At 51.5% G+C, this 18,465-nt stretch overlaps 1 protein-coding gene and 1 long non-coding RNA gene across 2 annotated transcripts; both read right to left on the bottom strand.

Moving 5' to 3' along the window:
• Positions 1 to 44: 44 nt before the first annotated feature.
• CAMKK2 (calcium/calmodulin dependent protein kinase kinase 2) lies at positions 45 to 12,036 on the bottom strand. The gene is made up of 16 exons (XM_054288647.1): positions 11,725 to 12,036; positions 10,889 to 10,936; positions 10,439 to 10,492; positions 10,247 to 10,298; positions 10,027 to 10,160; positions 9,391 to 9,427; positions 8,598 to 8,619; positions 8,214 to 8,302; positions 7,784 to 7,983; positions 7,642 to 7,695; positions 7,113 to 7,186; positions 6,661 to 6,748; positions 6,319 to 6,414; positions 5,651 to 5,779; positions 3,689 to 3,789; positions 45 to 3,333 (listed from the first exon to the last, which is right to left on the bottom strand). The coding sequence occupies exons 1-16, from the start codon at positions 12,022 to 12,024 to the stop codon at positions 3,261 to 3,263; spliced, it is 1,551 nt and encodes a 516-aa protein (XP_054144622.1). The 5' UTR covers positions 12,025 to 12,036; the 3' UTR covers positions 45 to 3,260.
• A 3-nt stretch (positions 12,037 to 12,039) lies between these two features.
• On the bottom strand, positions 12,040 to 17,007 carry LOC128945069 (uncharacterized). The gene is made up of 3 exons (XR_008483848.1): positions 16,869 to 17,007; positions 12,611 to 12,727; positions 12,040 to 12,196 (listed from the first exon to the last, which is right to left on the bottom strand). It is a non-coding gene; the product is annotated as an uncharacterized LOC128945069 (long non-coding RNA).
• Between the last annotated feature and the right edge of the window lie 1,458 nt (positions 17,008 to 18,465).

Here is an 18,465-nt window from a genome sequence, read left to right as displayed (position 1 = left end):
CACACTCTCACAGCTTGATAAAGACCACTCAAACAGAATAATGGTTCCACTTGATCAATTAACTCTAGGTTTGGTTGCATGTCATTTATTTCAACTTGTACAGTGAAGCTTGAACACCTGTGTGGAAAAACACTTAGTTGTTGGTTTATTCTTTCTTCTTAGGTAATATAATTTAAAAGTGGTAAATACACAGTATTTAAACTTGATACACCTGATAAAGTTAAATGCATAATAAAGGGGTAGGAGTGAAACACAAGCCTTGGTCATTAAACAAACAGTATAAAAATCAGGAATAGTTCAGGACCTTAGAAAAGAAACAGATCAATTGCCTGATAGGTAAGAGGGGACCACCATGGAAAACTACTCAGATAAGAGGCCTGGTTTCCCCTCAGCACTTTCCTGTGTGCTTTCAGAGCCAGAAAGGCTTAGTACCCAGCAATAAGCCCACAGTCAGCACCGGGCTTGCTTGGAAGGAAGGGAGTTGGGGAAATCAAGCTATCGCCCAGTTCCAAGGCACAAGCAAAATGTTCACTTCACTATAAGGAGAAAGCCAGCATTACTACTAAGGAACAGCAGCTGGGGAACTGAGCAGGTTTATATACACAGTACAGCTTCTCTAACAGGTCATGCATTTAGAGAGATCTCCCTCACACGGCCACGCTTTAAGCTTTCAACAGAGCTGACCAACCAGAAAAATCCATATTGCATTTCTTTCCAAATGTGCATTTGGCTGCAGCCCCTGCAGAGCCTGCACTGAGGGACACTCAGTTTGGAGAGCACCTTGGGGAAGTGCTGAGTTTAGCATCCTTTAGAACCAAGGCCATGCAGGCAGGCAGACACTGAGCAGTGTTAGTATCTGAGGCCCAGAGACTGGCTGGGCTCTGGGGAGCTGGTACAGCTGTTGAGAAGCTGTGTTAAACCTGGCAGACCTGTTGGGTCAATGTAAACTGTCTCACCTGACAAATCACAACCAGGAATGGGCAGCACAGAGATCTCTACAACACACCTCTAGCAAACACACCACACACAGAACTATGCACTACCTAAAAAGAATTGGATCCCCTAGCTTTTTACAATTTTTTGGCAGATCAAGTCCATTTGCAGGGTTAGAGAACCAGGCTGCCCACTCACACACATTTCCACAATGAAAAGTCCTGTGTAGGGGGAGCAGGCAGCTGCAATAGTGCTGGCCCCCAAGTTACCTGTTTGGTTTTCCCATAGCTGAAGCTGCAGGGCTTTGGCATAGCCTCGGACTGAAATGGGAGGAAAACAGTGCATGTCTTATGGCTCCAAACTCCATAGTATTGCTCCTAAACCACCAACTGTCCTCACTGGCTTTGGAAAGAGGCCAGCAGCACAATGCTTCCATAATAAATTGCAGTTTAGGGGGAACATCGCTTCAGGTGATCAAAAGGTGTAAGGGACAGTTTGGGTAGGCATCTGCACCCTTGCTAATGCTGTCCTGGCTCTAACAAAAACCAGTCTTAACCAGGAATTACTAGGCCAAGTCTGACTGCAGCGGGGCCAAGGACCCTGGCACGCTGCTACTTGTGCTGTCCAGGATAAAATAAAGGAAGACAAGGGAATGGTCACTTTCTAAAGGCAGGGCATCCAAGGCCAGGGTTAACAGGCAGAGACTTTACCATTAATCAAGACACTTGGCAGTGTCCTAGTGCCTTCTTCCTGAGGGCAAAGAATTACACCTTAACAGTCCCTCACAAGCTTGGGAGACTCAAATCCTCCTTCTCTGTCAGGTACATCAAATGCCTCTTTCAAGGTCACACAACCACATCAGACTGAGAAAGGAAAAAAATCAGACCTTTTTCCCCCTAGCCCCATGCTCCAGCCACAAAGCAACTGTACTTACCGTGACCCCTTTGCTCAGGCAAACCCTGGCTCCTCATTCTCCAGCTTTGTCCAAGCACAGAGAACTTGGGAAAGTGAGTCTGGATGCCAGAGTCTCTCCCACCACATGGCAGATTATTATTTTGTACAAGCACCACAAATAATCAGAGTAATCTGACTGAAGGTGAAAGAGCTCTTGGTAAGAAACAATCCATTAACTAGATATACACTTAATTTACTAACAAGCCTCTGATCCACAGGCATTCACAAATTACTGGTAACAAACTTGCAAAAAATACATAGCATTGGCCCCAGAATCCAGATTAAGAGTTTGGAAAACAAATGTTTCTTTGAAAATTACTAGCTAATCATTAAGATCTTAAATTCTAAGCAAGCCCTAAGTCTATACTTAAAAACCAGCATAAGTTGTATTATTTTTAATTGTAGTAAACCATGTAATGTACATGGAAGTGAAGGATTTTACCCTGAATTTTATATTTTATAGTATATCTACCTAGATCAAGTAAAATATTTAGAAACAAACTGTTAGTGCTTCTTCTGTTGTTTAAAACATTCTAACCACCACCTTTCACTCATATGTCTGCAGCAAAAATAGTTCAAACTGAACTTAAGCCCTTAAATACCTTTTCCTTTCATACACTGAATACCTAACTTACCAAGTCCTGGTCACACCAAGGCCTCTGGAAAGGTGTTAATTACCTGAGGAGGTAATTAACCTCACTTTTTGAACGTCCTGAAGATGCTGTTTCATACAACTTGGCTCACAAAGGTAGGCATTCTTTGAAAAGCTGAACAGGTGGGTTTTTGCTTTGTTCCCATGCAGTTAAAAAGGTGTCAATTAAAAACAAACCAGAACTACAAGAAATAGATGCAACAACATTCCTGGTAGGTCGTGAACTCTCAAAGTGCACACGTGTGCTTGGTTTTACTGCTGTGTATGCCACTTGGCAAAAGTTTCACCCTTCTGCACGTGCCCACAGCCACGCCATGGGCGTCGTGCCCCTGGGACGCTGGCATCAGTCCCTGCAAATTATTTGGCATTAAAACCAGCTCAAAGCAGTTCCAAATGCACTTTCCTTTGGCTGCTGTGGGTTTTGTTTTGCAAAGCCCTGTTGCTGCTCACCACCACCGCTCACCTCTCCGCTGTCCGCCAGCGCCTCTCCCACCAGAAGTCAGCAGTCCAAGTGCTCGGAGATGCTCCACGTTTATGGCAAATAATCAGATGTCTGATAAGGTGTGATAACATGCTGCTATGTGAGCTCTACATCCAGCATTGTACTGAGATAGCGCCATGTCATGCTGTGTTTGCTCTGGGCTCTGGTCACCTCGTCCCCAGCGCACGCTTGGTGCCGTGCCCTGGATTGAGCTGCTCAGCAGAACCGTAAAGTCCACGTTCAAGAAAGAAGTTCCTCCTCTCCCACGTTGGGCAAGTCGTTGCATTTCAGGTTATCTTCACTGCCTTGTTTCCTGTTTTCAAAGGAAATAAAACAGTTGCTGAGTGACTCAGAAGAAGGGAAAGGAGGCCATGAGACACCAGTTCTGCCCCTTCCCTGCCATGGGATCTTTGGGACACTGAGCATGTGTCATCTCTCCCCATGTAACAGACTGGAAGTGCCATAAAAAGATATTTCTCATCCCATCAGAACAGCATTCCATGTCACAAAAATCCCATAAAGCAGTTACAGATCAGACAGGTGGGGTGTGAATGTTGCCGTCATGGCCCTTATGTTTCAAAACCCAACTATTTAATTTCTCCCTCAGAGGATCAGAAAAAAGCTGCTTTTGGGGTCTTTTGGGGCCGAGGTGAGGGGGTGACACTTACGGCAGCAGGTTCCCAGAGGAAGACAATGGCCTCTCCTCCCTCTTGCTCCCCTCAAACGGGTTCCCAAAGGATCGCTTCCGGATCATGGTTTTAACCAGGATCTGCAAAACCAGAATGCAGTTCATTGGGGTGCTTTCCCTTCATTCAAGAGCAACAGGAACATCCAACTTGCATGCCCAAGTAATTAAAAAAACTAGTGAAAACAAGTCAAAGTTCTCTATCAACAGAAATCAGAAGGAAGCATCTTTGCAAGTCTCCAGCTGCTTAATACGGGGGCTGTATCCTCATCTGAAACCCTTGCAGGTGAGAGCCACACCAGGTGTAAGAGGCTGGAAAGGAGAGCAAAGCCAAGTCTGGGAGGTTTCTTTCCTCTCCAGAAGTAGATTTTACTGATTGCTGCATCCAGTACCTGTAAATTCCCAGTCCTCCATTATTACCTGGCAAAATAATTCACTGGAAAGGGAGAAGGGAAGGAACTGGTACAACTTTACCTTAATGTTCACCTGAAACCAAACTGAAAGCTGGCCATTTGTCCAGCTTTGGCTGCAAAACACAAAGTTACCAATCAGAGACCGGTGGGAACAGAGATGTGTCAGGATTCTTCCCTGGCATCCCCCAGCTTGTTGTGCTGGTGGGAGCAGACATCAAGGTGAGCAGCACTGAACCCTGCCTCAGCAGGGACATCCCTGAGAGCCCTGACTTCATTTGATGTTGCTTCTCATCGCTCTGTGCCTCGTTTATCTGCTCACCAGGGCGCACAGGGAGCTGTTCTGTGTCTGAAGGCGAGGGTGTTCTAAGTGTCAAAGCCACGTGAGTGCATCTCATACTGGAGCGTCAACGGCTGCACTTGGTTGCACAAAGATCAGCACCAGAGGGTAATTCTGAAGATCAAATGCAAATTTGAAAATACCACATTTGCCTGGAGGCAGTGTGTTATCTAAGAGTCAAAGAAGTGCAGTAAAATCTGATTTGCCTTGAGCTGTGCTGAACACACCTGGATTTCAACAGGGCTGGGAGCACTGAGCCCACTGATCAAGTCCCCTCTGAACAGAAAAAAGGGGGCAAACCCCTCATCAGTGGTGATCTCTTTAGACAACATCTGCTTTTTCAGCCTGAGCAGCACAAGGTGCATTTGCATGTTCACACAGCTGTGGTCAGTGAGATTTCTGCAGGGCATCCAAAAGGGAGAGAGCTCCAGAAATGAGGCCAGATGTGGGCACAGCCATGAGATGGAAAAGGGGCTTCAAAGGGAAACCTGTTCTTCAAAAAATCCCAGTCTGGGTTCCTACAGGCAGATAACACCAGGCCAGGAACTGTGAATGGTCGCTCGCTCTCTCCTAACACAAGGGCTGGCGGCACCCAAAGAAATCATTAGATCCAAAACCACAAAGGATTTCACTTTCTACACAGGACAGGGTTACAATGTGGTTCTCACCACCACAGTGGGTTGCAGAGAATAAAAATATGAGCTTGAAAAGAGATGAGATGAAGTCACCAAGAATAGCTCCAGGCGGGGGCTGATGCACATCGTGGCCCAGATAAAATCTCCATCCCAGGAACCTCCCACAGCCCCTCTGGCTGGACAGGCAGAACAGGGCAGGAGCTCCTTGTGCCTGGCCAAAACATCTGCTCCTGGCCACAGGCAGGTTCTGGACCAGATGCTGTTTTGGCCTGAGCAAATACAGTGATATTTAGGCAGCCGGCTCAAGCATGGAGACCATCAACCCACTGACAGTTATCTTTGAAACTGCTCTAAAATATTTCCCTGCACTGTGGGGTATGGCCATGTCCAGTGAGCTGCTGAGACCCTGAGACACCCAAGTGTCTTGCAGCACTTGTTTCCAAGAGAGGGAAGGTCTTTGCTCTAATCCTGCCCTATGCTTTTGCCCTTCAGCAGTGAGCTCCAGCTGCCCAGGGCCACCCCACTGTGCATCCACAGGCCATCAGCTCCTTTGTACTCACCACGGTGGCCAGGCTGGGGATGTGCTTTACTGAATTCTCCACTTCTTCCTCTGTCACCTCAACGAGGGTGCAGTTCTCATCCTCCGTGGGCAGCAGCTCCGCTCCGTTCTTGGTGACCCAAGGGTGCAACTTCAATTAATAACACAGCCTGTCAGGAACGATTTCCCTTTTTTCATAACTCAAACAACAACACAAGCCTGGCAAACGCATCTCCTTGTCCAAGCTATGGCCCCTATGTGCTCCTGAAATGCCAGGGAGCAGGGCAGGGCTGTGCCATGTCACTGGTGAGCCAGCTCACCTGGGTGCCAGCAGGAACTGCACAACCTGGAGCAGAAACTGCCGTGGTGTGGCTCATCCAGAGCCAGCTACACAACCAAGCCATAACCTGGGTGACCTACAACACTGGGCATCTCTGGGCTTTAGGGAAGGAGACCTATCTTCACTCTCATCTTATGGATGAGACAGCACCAGGAGGCAGGAGAGGTTTATTCCAGTCCACACATATGAGCAGCAGTGATGGGAGACCCACCGAGCCCTCGTCCTGGAGCTGATTAATCCATGCCTGCAGGCAGAACCCCTGTTTTCCTGGCCGACACACCTGGTGCCTTGGTCAGCTGCAGGAGGAGCACAAAAGGTTCCAGAATTCCCCCGCAATCCTTTCCCCCTACCTTGCTCTCCATTCTCTCAGCTTCTCGCCCCTTCCAGGCTCCCGCAGGGGCGAAGGACCAGAAATCTCCTGCGAAAGGCTGTTGCACAGTACTTTCCTGGTAGCAGAGGAAATACTGTGCTCAGGGGATTTCCTTTTGCCTGCCACTCCTATAGGCACCAAAGGTCCCAAAGCTGAGCAGGTCCCGGAGCAGGGGAAGGAGCTGGGACTTACCTGCCCAGGGGCCCTGGGCACAGGGGGAGGACCTAGCCTGGCGCAATCAAACTGACTCCCAAAAAAAGCCGAGCAAGGAGAACCCAACAGAAGTGAAGGCACAGCCAGCACCAGGAAGCTGGGTCAGTACCTTGATTTCTGGGACCGAGATCCTAGATTCAGGATTTTTATCCAACATCCGTGTAATCAAATCCTTCAAGAAGTCCGTAATTTCTGGCCTGTGGAAGGAGGAAGGGAGAGATGAGGTGGTGAAGGGGATGGGTGCTGCCTCTGTTCTTCACCCCAGTGCCAGCTATGGACCTTCTGGGCAGAGGGGCTGGACTCCAGCCCCAATAAGGAGGCAGCTCTGGGTTCTTGTACACCCTCTCCTCTCCAAACCCCCAGAGAAAGCAAAATATTCCCTTTTGAGGCAATGTGAAGTGTGATCCCACATTTACAGTTCAGGGAGACACCAACTCAAAGCCTGAATTTTGCAAAACCACAGAAGAGCAGGGCCAGCCCTACCCAGGCAGTGCTTGAGAAACAACTCAAATGAGCTGTAAAAAAAGGATGGATGGGTTGTTTTTGTTTTTGAGTACTTACTGGTCTGGGAACTCCAACGTTTGGGTCTTGATTTTATTGTGTAAACTCAAGATCCTTTCATCCATAAAAGGGCACTACCACAAAGAAAAAGAGCAATGAGGAAAGCAACAACTTCTCTTAAGTGGCAGCAGTGGGGCAGCCAGAGGAGCATCAGGATCTCAAAGGGTATGAAGGAGGGCAAAGATCCAGTTACAGGGAAATTCCAGAAGATTTCCAATTATATCAATGTCTACTTTTAAACTCGATGAAAAAAACATTTAACCAAAAATTACCAATTACCAAAAGAACTCCTTTCCTAAAAAAATTGCCCAAAACTAGAATTTTTTCCACTGGGGAAGAAAAGAAACCCAACCCTTTTGGCTGCACCCATCCCAGGGACAGGTAAAGGTTTTCCATTTCCATCCACACATCCTCATCTCCACTCAGCTCAGGGACACAAGGTGCCAGTCCCACTGCTTACCTGGAACATGGGAGGAGGCACAAACCAACCCCCCAAACACCAACAGCACCAGAAAATCCATCTCATTACCTGCCCAAACACGAAGCAGTACAGCGTGATCCCCATGGCCCACACATCCAAAGCCTGCAGAGTGAAGAAAGGACAGTTAGATCTACAACAAGATGTGTTTGTGCAAGGCCAGCCCAAGACCATTCAAATTGCTATTAAATACCTTTCCAGAGAAGATTTTCCTGGTTTCTGAGAGGGTTTCTGGAGCCATGAAGGCAGGAGTGCCCACTGTGTTGGTTAAGAGGGCATCAGCTCCCTTGAACTCGTTGCTCACTCCGAAGTCGGCGATCTTGACGTGCCCATCTTCCCCCACGAGGAGGTTGGAAGGTTTAATATCCCGATGGATTATCTTCTGATAGTGCACTGCAGCAGAGGGACAATGACTGTGCAGCAGCAGCCCTGGTTTGCAGCAAAGGAGCCACGGAGGCTCCATGTGGCTCTTTCAGCTAACACCACAACCAGCCCAGCTTTAAAAACTCCTTTAGAGCATGAGCCACCAGAAATGGCACCGTACAGCAGCAGAAAGGCCAGCTCCAGGTGTTCAGAAAAAAACCCAAAATAAGAAATCCCATCCTTTCTGCAGAGACACTTACAGTATTCAATGCCCTTGATCAGATCCTGGAAGTAGAACCGAGCCTGGTCCTCACTGAGAGGTTTCAAGGTTGGGATTTCCATCACAGGGCTGTGAAGGCAACAGAGAACGGAGTTCATTCCCCACCTGGATGTGCTGAAACAGGGCTTGGAGGCTTTGTCACTGGCTGGTGACAGCACACAACTCCAGACACAGGCACACAGTACACAGGGTGTACTCAGCTGTAACCAGGCCAGGGAAATGCTACTCAAGCCTCAAGCCCCAGCCATGAACCTCCTCATCACCTCTGCACCCCATTCCCACCTTGGGTGGCCAAGCTCTGCCACCCACAGACCCACTGGATGTTCAAGTGTTAGTAGGATTAAATCTGGAATTCAGTACTCACCCCTGCTTCACCAGCTCAAACACTGCAACACAAAAGAGAAGGTGATTACAGATTGCTTACAGGGTATGGCTCTTCTGAGCACAGCCTCAGGACAAAAGCAATTATTTTAATGACAAAAATTCTAAAAATAATATGTTATTTTTAAAAAGGAGATGCTGTCTTATGCAAGGCACGTGGCATTTGGGTTGCTCCCGTTTTCAGTTAAGGGGATGCTGCCAACTGTCTTCTCAGTGCTGCAGCTTCAGCATCATGAAGTGCCCTCCATGGCACACAAAACCCCTCCGTTTGCCACCAAAAAGGCTGTGCCCACACCCTGGGCAAACCTCAGTGCTTGGCCATGAAGGCATCACATGCTCCTCCACTAGTACAGGCTGAACATAAATGATAGAAAAACAAGCCTTCTTCAAAAGTTGTGAATTACCTGAAGCAACAACTGCAGTCTGCCAGGTAGGTTGGGATGTGGCTCATTGGTACCTTGGATAATTAACTCGTGCCTTTTCCCAAAGCCAGAGAAATAGAACTGCTTTCTGTCATTCCAGCTTCAAAGCTGAGAACATCAATGCTGGTGCCTCTCATGGCAAAGCATGCCCTGGTGTCGAATTAATGCCAATAAAGTGCTATAAAGCCCTCTTATCTCTGTTCACAACCCAGACTGCCTCTCATTTCCTCCTCCAGCACATCAGGCTATACCCACAGTGGAGGAGAGACCCAGCCCTGCACACAGAGCTGCTCCAAAACACAATGGGAACCTTCTGCCCCATCCCTCTGACACCCCAGAGCAGTGGGCAGTTACCCATGTACAGGTGATCCTCACTGGGGTCATCCAGGACCTGCCAAAAGAAGCAAAAAAGCAATTAAACAGTGCCAAGAAAGCCTTGCAAATTAAGCATTGTGATATTTTATTTAGCAGCCATCTCAGTTCTGCACCATCTGCACCATCAGCACGGTCTGCTCATCTCTGAGCTTCTACCCACAAGAGTAGGGAAAAAAAGAGGACAGAGATGTAGCTGTACTTCAAGGAAGCAAATATTTAAAACACACAGGAAGCATCATCTGACTCATGAGCCAAATAAACTCCAGCCTGCACATCCTTAATTCTTGATTTTTGGACTGTTTCATACAGGCAGTGGGTGTAGGGCAAGGCAGCTGCACTGTTGAACTCACAAAAACACCAGTTCTTCCCCAAAACCTGTCTCAGCACTTGTTTCCTCCACAGAAGAAATAATTTCCCTTTCTGAGAAGGGAAGAAAAAATCTTTTGGGAGGTGAGAATAAAAAACCTTCTAAATCAAGGAAAACACAAAATTCTTCCAAAGGCAGGACCTGCCCTTGCTCCCTTCTGGGGTCACTCCCCTTCACCCAGCCCATCCCTGCAGCATTCAGGCTCCCTCACGCTCAAGGATGAGTTTTGGAGAGGGGCCAGCACTCACCTCCACCAGCTTCACCACGTTGGGGTGGTCCAGCTTCTTGAGGATGGCAATCTCCTGGTAGACCTGCTCGATGGGCCCTCTGGGCTGCAGGCAGCCCTCGGGAGCAGCCTTGGCCCCGCGGGGCGGCGGCCGGCCTGAGGAAAGGCAAAGATGGGTCCAGATGGGAACAATCCCCAGGATCCCCAAAACAGCCCCAGCCAAAAGGCTTCCTGCCACTTACGGGGAAAACCCGCCTGTCTCATCAGCTTCTTTTTTGAGAGAACCTTCATTGCCTGGAAAAGGGGAACAAATGTGGAATTTGGGCAAGCCAAGGATAAAGTGTGGCTGGTGGGATGGGGCAGGGGGTCAGCAGAGGGGATCCATCCCCCTCCCACCTGCCCTGCTGCAGGCTCTGGGGTTGTGTGCTACTCACATAGTAGGTGTTATCATCCTCGTTGTAGGCCAGCTTCACCACACCATAAGAGCCCTGGAGAAGGGCACAGCCATGGGGCACAATTAGGGACAATCCAGAAAACCCACATCACCAACCCAGGCTCCTCCACAAACCCACCCCACAGGGATTACAGAGCTGGTGGGAGATCTGGGATGAGCAGGGGGTGTACAGTCTGACATCACACTGACAGCAAAGAAAAGCTTTATATGCCCCATTGTGTGGGAGGGAGGGGGAAGGGGGAAAATTAGTAATTATTTTAAAAATATACAATTCAATTGGCACACTCAGAACAGCGAGCAACAAAGAGCTGCCGTGGTGAGTGGCTGGACTTGCTCCTATTCTGGAGCACTCCCATGACTGGAAAGTGAAAGCAAGCCTGACACCCTCCCAACCCAAAACCCTTCATCCCACCCCAAACCCAATATTCACCTTCCCAATCTCATCCTTCAGCTTGTACTGGTTGAGCTGCACACAGTCCTGTGGGGAGAGAGCAGGGAAGTTTGGCATGAGCCACAAAACTGCTCACATTTGCTCTTGTCCTTTTAAATCTCCTGCAAAACTTTCTCTGCAAAATCACACCCTGTCCTGCTCTGCTCAAGCACTCCCGTAGGGCAGTTTTGATTCATGAGCCACAAAACCACCCACCAAGGCACACTTTGGTGTGTTTATAGAGGGCTAATTGCAAACATTAATGGCTGGGCAGGGATCCTGTCCTGTCCACTCATGTGGAACCAGAGGAGGGACAGGGAGAGCCCTGAGGGGTTTAATGCTGGCGACCTGGCGCCAGTAATTTTATTTTTTCTGGGCAAAGCAGCCACTTGCTGCCTGTTTTCTGTCAGGCTAGGGGGAGGCAGGCCTGTTTGCTCTTTAGATCTCAGTGAACTTCTCTGTTTTTTTATTTTTAAGGAGTAAAGAAACTTGTGCTACACTCCTGGCTTCCATCAAACACAGCTGTGAGAGCTGCAGCATCAGCCAAAGGCACAAAAACCGGTGAGTTGGGCTGTCACCTCCCTGAGGGCTATCCCCATGGCCCAGGATATCCCTGGCCCCCCTGCCCACACCTGCAGATGGCCTGTGGGGGTATATACCCAAAAAAAACAAGCGAGAAGAAATGCCACTGTGGGAAAATCCAGGCAGACGGGGCAGGAGAACTGCAGGAGCAGCATTCATCCCCCTCATCTGCAACATTCATCCCCCTCATTCTAACACTCATTCTCCTCACCTGTAACGTTCATCCCCTCACCTGTAACGTTCATCCCCCTCACCTGCAATCCTGTGATGGACACACGGTTGGACTCCACGGTTGGCCGCCGCGGCAGCCGTGGGGAGGAGTGCGGGGAGGTCACGGGGGAGTAGGGGAGGGAGGGGTAGATGAAGCGTTCCTTGGCGCCGTCGCCGTGCCCGGGCGAGCGGACGGGCTGCGGCCGCTCCTGCAGGGACAGCTTGCGGCCGGAGAGGTGCAGCTTGCGGCCGTCCCCAAAGGCCTCGGTGCCGGGCACGTCCATCTCCTCCTCGCTCGCGCTGCCCGCGGCCTCGTGCTCAGTGACCACGATGAGCGAGGCCATGCTGCTCCTGCCGGGGCTCAGCGCCGGGGGGTCCCGCAGGGCCGCGGGGGCTCGGCGGCCGCAGCCTCCGGCGCTGCACAGGGGCTGTGGGGCGGGCGAGCTGCTGGGGACACGTGGCGGCGTGGAGGGACCGATGGCCTCATCCTGGCCATGCTGTGCTGGGGAGATGTGCCTGCAAACACAGGATAGAGTCAGCCAGACTCTCTGGAAAGCAAGATTTCCTGCTGGTCATTGTGCTACAGATTGATTTATTCTTTCCATAGGGAATGGTGAAGCCAAGGGCAGCAGTGCAGGATGGTACAAGGATGCACAGTCACCCTGCCATGGGACAGACCCCAGGCTAGAGCCAGCCTCAACCCCAAGGCTGCCACCTCTGGTCCTTCCACCCTTTTTAACTAAACACCTCCAGGGAGTAAAAACTCCATCATCTCCATTATGGAAATACTCCAAAGGGGTTATTTTAAAGGGGCAGGATAAAGAACTGCGCTATATCGGCATAAATACCACCGAGTTCTCTACTTTACTGTTCACATCTCTGCCAAGTCCCCCCAGACAAAGCAGTTCAGGGACAAAAGGACCCACTTACCAAGCATGGGGTGCAGGACCAGCCCCCTGGCTCACTGCTTCCTCCCACAGTCCATCATTGCTGGTGATTTCTGCTCCTTGCCCTGTGGCTTTTTGTGCAGAACTCAGGTACCCAAACCTTGAGATAAATGAGAAAACTGTTAGCAACAAAAAAAAAAAAAATTAAATCATCAAATAATTAAGTGATAATTAAAAAAATTTAAAAAGAGGAAAAAATTATGTTAATTCACACATGCCAGGCACTCCACAGCACCTGGGGCTGTTCAGTGGTTGGTTGGCTGTAAACCATTGCTTTTCCCTGCCCCAACACTGGTGCTGTTTTTAATTTCTAGGTTAACAAGTTGCCACAGAAGGAAGTGAAAAAAAATATCCTGAACCAACCAGCCCAGGAGCAGGAACAGGGTTTGAGGCGTTTTTCTGCCTGGTTCCCACACCTCGACGAGGCGGCCGGTTAAAATTAGCTCCACTCATCTCCATTGAAGTTTCCGTGCTGCACCCGCAGCACAACCACTCTGAATCAGCCCAGCAGAAATTATGGGTCAAGTACAGAAATCAAATCGTCTCCCCCGTCCTCGAGGCTTCACAATGGCCTAATTGCTGTTTTCAACACTGATCTATAAACCAGAGCTTTTGTGCCCAAGTGGGATCGGCCTGGAGCTGAAGCCAACGCGGCACCGCTCGCTGCTCCGAGGCACGGAGAAGCACAGGGATGGGGAGGCTATAAATAAGCCAACGAACAGCAACAAGGACAAACTATTCCAGAAACACTGAGTTTCGTGGGGCTGAATCCACTCCTGGACAGGGCTTTGCTGGATGAGAGAGCCAGGAGCCACCAGCCAAGTCAAATTCCCCCTGCAGTGCTGCTGGCAGCCCTCGGCAGCGTGTTTTACTGCACTCCCAAATGGATTAAAACAAACAGGCAGCCCCCCCATTCATCCTGAATTCACAGGGATGCATCTCGAGGCCATTTGCCTGGCCTGCTTTGGGCACCCCTCCAGTGGGCACATATAAATAGCTGCCCTGAAGCCGGCGCTGATCCGGAATGCTGTGCCCTCTACCCTCACCGTGCTCTGCGGCCGCACCAAAAAAGGCAGCTCATCAGGGCAGCCTTGGGATGAAACCACCCCAGAACATCACTGGTAGCAACACCAGTCCTCAGCGGTGCCACAGCACGGCTGGGCATCCCATCCTGCCCCCAGAGCATCGCCTGCATCCCGATTTCCAAGGGTTCCTGATAAACTTTGCCAGGCTTGAGCAAAATTGAGTTATGAAGCCTCAGTCACACTTGAGAGCTGAGCTGTCCTGGCTGGCGGGAGTTAATTGGCTTGACCAGGATAAACATATCAAGTCTGATTAATTCAAGCAGGCTTCCCCAGGCTCTATAAACTAAAAGTCATCCAAGCCCCATTGTAACATTGTCTGAAGTGGGAAATCAGAGGGCTTTTCCCTGTGCATGTGTGCAAAGGGTCAGAGGATGGGGGTTTTAAGAAATTGCCGAGATGATGCCTCGCCTGAGAGAAACCCAGAAGTGGGGTCATACTATTGAACACAGCTCTGTTATCCTTAATATGCACATGAGGAGGAGGAGGAGGAGGTGGAGAAGAGCTGTATTCCCAGTCAGAGAGAAAAGTAAAATAGCTGAAAGGAGGGCAGTAATCCCAAAAGAGAGAAAATACAGCCTGGGGGCTTTGGCTTCACCAACCCATCCGAGCCCTTGCCTGGGGAAAATCAGCAGATTCTGGTCTGAACTCCAGCAGATCCTTATGTAAAAGGGAGCAGCACATGCCCACAAAATCCTCAGGAAATATAACAGCCTGGTGTATAGGAATGATTTATCGGCACAGCTTTTGGCTGCAATCCATATATAACCCATAGCGGCTGCAGCAGGATTATCGAAGCAATCAGTCTCGCATCTAATTCAGCAAGGAGAGGGATATTAAAATGAAAAGAGATCTGTGAAACCCTGGCAGCAGCTCTCCCTCTCGCTCAGCGTCCACGTGGCTTGAGCGGAAGCGAATGGGAGTGGAACCGGCCCCCGCAAGGGTGAGGGATTTTCACGGCCCTCAGCCCCCACGACGGTGAGGGATTTTCACAGCCCCTGGGCAGCCCCAGCTCTGCTGAGAGCTCCTGGGCCCTGCCTGGGCTGGATGCAGCCACCTCGGGAGGGGAACACGCTGACCCATTCCAGGCGAGTGCAGAGGGTGACACCTGGCAGCCAGCACTGCCTGCAGGGATTTCAGTCAGAGCAGAGGGATGCATCTGCCTGCCCTTCCCTCCCCGGAGCTGTTTCTCTGCCCAGCTGCAGGGGCTGCACACTTGCCTTCGCCACACCTGTCACTGTGGCAAGGCCAGACACAGTGTGAGGATCAGGCCCTTCCAGGGAAATAAGACTTGATGGCAGCTCAGCAGTGACTCCTCCATCCATCCTTCCATGGGGGTCACCTCACAAATCCCAACTTCAGCTGTTTAGAACAAAAGTGAACTCAAAACACCGAAACCAAGGCTGATTTTACTCGCAGAGATCCTCCCCTGCTACTGCTGGAGGTTGGTTAAAAGCCAAGCAGGGCCAGCCTGGGGCAGTTATTGGTCTCCCTGGGCACAGTCCAGTGGCTATTTTGCTTTCCCCGGTCACGGTCAGCGGTGGAAGTGCCCGTGCCAAGAGTGGTGTCATCTGCAGCAACAGGGGCATCGATCACAGTTTCCCTTCCTACGGGTGAGCACAGACCTTGCCAGAAATATATTAGTCACTGTAGTATACAAAGACCATATGCATGCCCTACCTGACTTTTAATGGAAAAAAAATCTCTCAGCAGCTTTTCTAGAAGTCAGAGGACACCCAAATTTATGAGATACTGGAAACAGGTGCCCATGCCCCATCTAGGACAGGTCCCTGTGCCCAAGCAGCAAAGCTTTTCATCATCCCCAGGATGAATGGAAGAGCCTCCTGCACTGCCTGGCTCAGCCAACACAGAGTGGAAAGAATTGGGGGAAAAAAATGCAAAGCCAGGCTGGTAACATTGTGGTGTCACAACACCCAGCAGCAGGTTTCAATAGGAATAACAAAAACATCTTTTTTTATAATTTTGAGGATACTGCCTAATACTGCTGAAACAATATATAATGAGCATCCCAAAAGAGCCTAAGCTCCAGAGATGGTGTTGAGCATGGAGCAGGATAAGCTCAGGGCACCTCCATCACCTTGTCCAGCACTGCCAAGCAACTCCCAGCTTTCCTGGAAACATCAGCTCCAGCCCACCATGGAAGAAGAAACAGGAGCAGCTCTCCACTTTGTGAACACCACTTAAAAGACATTAAGGCAGAGTTGAAAAGCAAAGGCTCCTCCAAATTACCTCCCTGGAACAGCCCGCCCTCACAGCACACTCAGGTATGGGCTTACGGGCTTTTGGGGTTTGTCTCTGCCTCAGGGGAGGGGCTGTGTCTGTGGGTGTGAGCTATTGAAGGCAGCTCTGGCGCCCACAGCTGCCACACATCCTCTCCCCAGCACGGTCCCCCTGGCCCTGAGGACAACCTGCTCCTGTCCCCCGGGGTGGTTTCTGCCCCCGCAGCATTGCAGTCAGCCCACAGCTCCATCACACCAGCTTCCCGTGGTCATCTCACTTTGCTCTTGGTCTCGACTGTTCCCTTCATGCTCCTGATGCTCTGTGCCGTGCACGTGGCTGCAGGGCTGCATCCACCTCCGAACCACGCTCTGCCACTCGCAGCAACCCAACCTGTGGCTTCTGATGAGCCCCGTGCCCTGTGCACAGTCGCTCCGCCAGCTCCATCCCCTCTCACTCGTCCCTTGACCTTAAAAACCCCTCCTTTCCCAGCCCCATGGCCTATCTTTGTGCGGCACCCCCGATCCCGGCCCTCAACCCTCGGACAGGAGCCCCGTGGGGTCTGAGGGACACGCGGTGTGGCCACCCGGTCCCATGGCCGATCCCCGGGGCGCCGCCGCCCGCCGGTCCCGCGGCACGTGTGGGGCCGGGATGTGCGCGGGGCCCGGCGGCCAGGGGCGGGATGGGGAAATGACAGCAGCGAGCCCGCAGCGCGGGGGTGTCCGCACAGGCCGCCAGAGAGCCCCGTCCGGGGGCGATGCCGTTCGCCGCCCGCAGCGCAGCCCCAGCCCCGCTCCATCCCCGCCTCGGTCGCCCCCGCCCGCCCGCCCGCTCCCTCCGGGCGCGGCTTTGTCTCCGCCACCGCGGGCGCATCCCCTGCCGGGCCCGCCCGGCCTCCCCGCCCGTTCCCGCAGCACCGACCTGGCGGGGAGCGACCCCGGGACCCCGCAGCCCCCGCAGCCCCCGCCGCGCTGGGCCGGAGCGCCGCTGCCCGGCGCCGCCTTCGCTTTCGGTTCCGCTCCGGCGGCGGCAGCGGGAAGGAGGGAGGGAAGGAGGGAGGGAGTGATGGAAGGAGGGAGGGAGAGAGGGAGGCCCCGCTCCGCCCCGGGGAAGGGCAGGTTTCCCCCCGGGCAGCCGCATCCTGCCCGCCCGCCCCCGTAAGCCGCTGTTGCGGTGTGTTTTGTTCCTTTGTTTATTTACAAATTTTCCCCCAGTGTTTTATTCCCCCCCGGGCGGCGCGTCACCTCCCCGCGGGATGCAGCGCGGAACCCCGGCCGGTCCCGCTGCCGCCGACCCCGCTGCGGGCTCCCCGCGGCCGCCTCGGAGGGACCCGAACCCCGGCGTGCCCCGGCGCCGCTGCCTGCCCCGGCCCCCTGCAAACCCTGCGCTGCCAGCGGCAGGTCGGCTGGGGACAAACGGGTTACCCGCGCCAGTTCCCCCGCACCCAGCGATTGCCCGAAGCATCACCCAAAGGGGCGGTTTGGAAAGCAGTTGTTTGGAAATGTCACAGAGGCCACCACCAAAGAGTTCCCACACAAGTTACCGCTCTGTAGCGCTGAGACAGAGCTCACGGGCAAGGCTTTGGAATCTGCTATCTGCACGGCCTTTAACACCCGGCTGACACCGGCCCTCAGCAAACATACCCCTTGCTTTGTCCGGTATTTGGGGTTTGTTTTTATTTCCATCCAGCACCATTTCTGCACCAAGCTCACCCCCGGTTTTCTTTACATGAAGCAACAGCTTCAGCCTTGAGCAGATGCAAATGCCACAGCTGGCCAAACCCTCTTCCTCATTTTGCTTCAAGGCTCGTTTGTGGGCACCACTTTGACACTGTAGAGCTCCCCAGAGCAGAGCCAGGCCTCCATGCCAGCTTTGTCGATAAACATTGTATTTCTGACCAGAATCTTGAAAGCCGCTCTAAAAATCAGGTTACTTACCGGAACGCAGTAGGTGCTCCGAACATTTTAAGGATTAAACTCCTCGATGTTGGTTAAAACACAGCAGAGCGGGAATGAGGCATCACCAGGGTTCCACAAAGCTAAATTTCCCTTTGCTGTTGGAAACCTCGTTTTAAAATCAAGGCCCTGATGATCTGCCAACAGCCCCGATGCAGCACTAATTAATGGAATGTGTAAACTAACACCGGGCTATGCTTGTCTCAACCACACCCTAGTGCTTCTCTCTTCCTCCTTACCTTGTCCAGCTCCAGCAGAACCAGGTTTGGGTCTGGGGTGGCAATGCCACAGTTAAATCTGCTGCTTCCAAGCAGGGTAGCTCCGGGGCTTTAATGATGCTCAGCTTTTCTGTAGTCACCAGGTGAGTGGCACCCACCAAAGGTTTACACTCACAGGAGTGCAATCTTGTCTGCCCTCAAATTGCACACGACAGTCAAAATGAAATTTTCTTCCAAAATGAGCATCACATACTCAGTTACAGAATGGTTTGGGATAGAAGGGATCTCAAAGTCCACCAATGGGCAGGGACACCTGCTACTATCCCAAGCCCTGTCCAATCTGGC

This window comes from Melozone crissalis, unplaced genomic scaffold (assembly GCF_028551555.1).
Source record: "Melozone crissalis strain CALT ecotype California unplaced genomic scaffold, PUWL_Pcris_2 ptg000063l_1, whole genome shotgun sequence".
In the NCBI taxonomy this organism is placed as follows: domain Eukaryota; kingdom Metazoa; phylum Chordata; class Aves; order Passeriformes; family Passerellidae; genus Melozone; species Melozone crissalis.
This window is presented reverse-complemented; position numbering and strand designations above follow the sequence as displayed.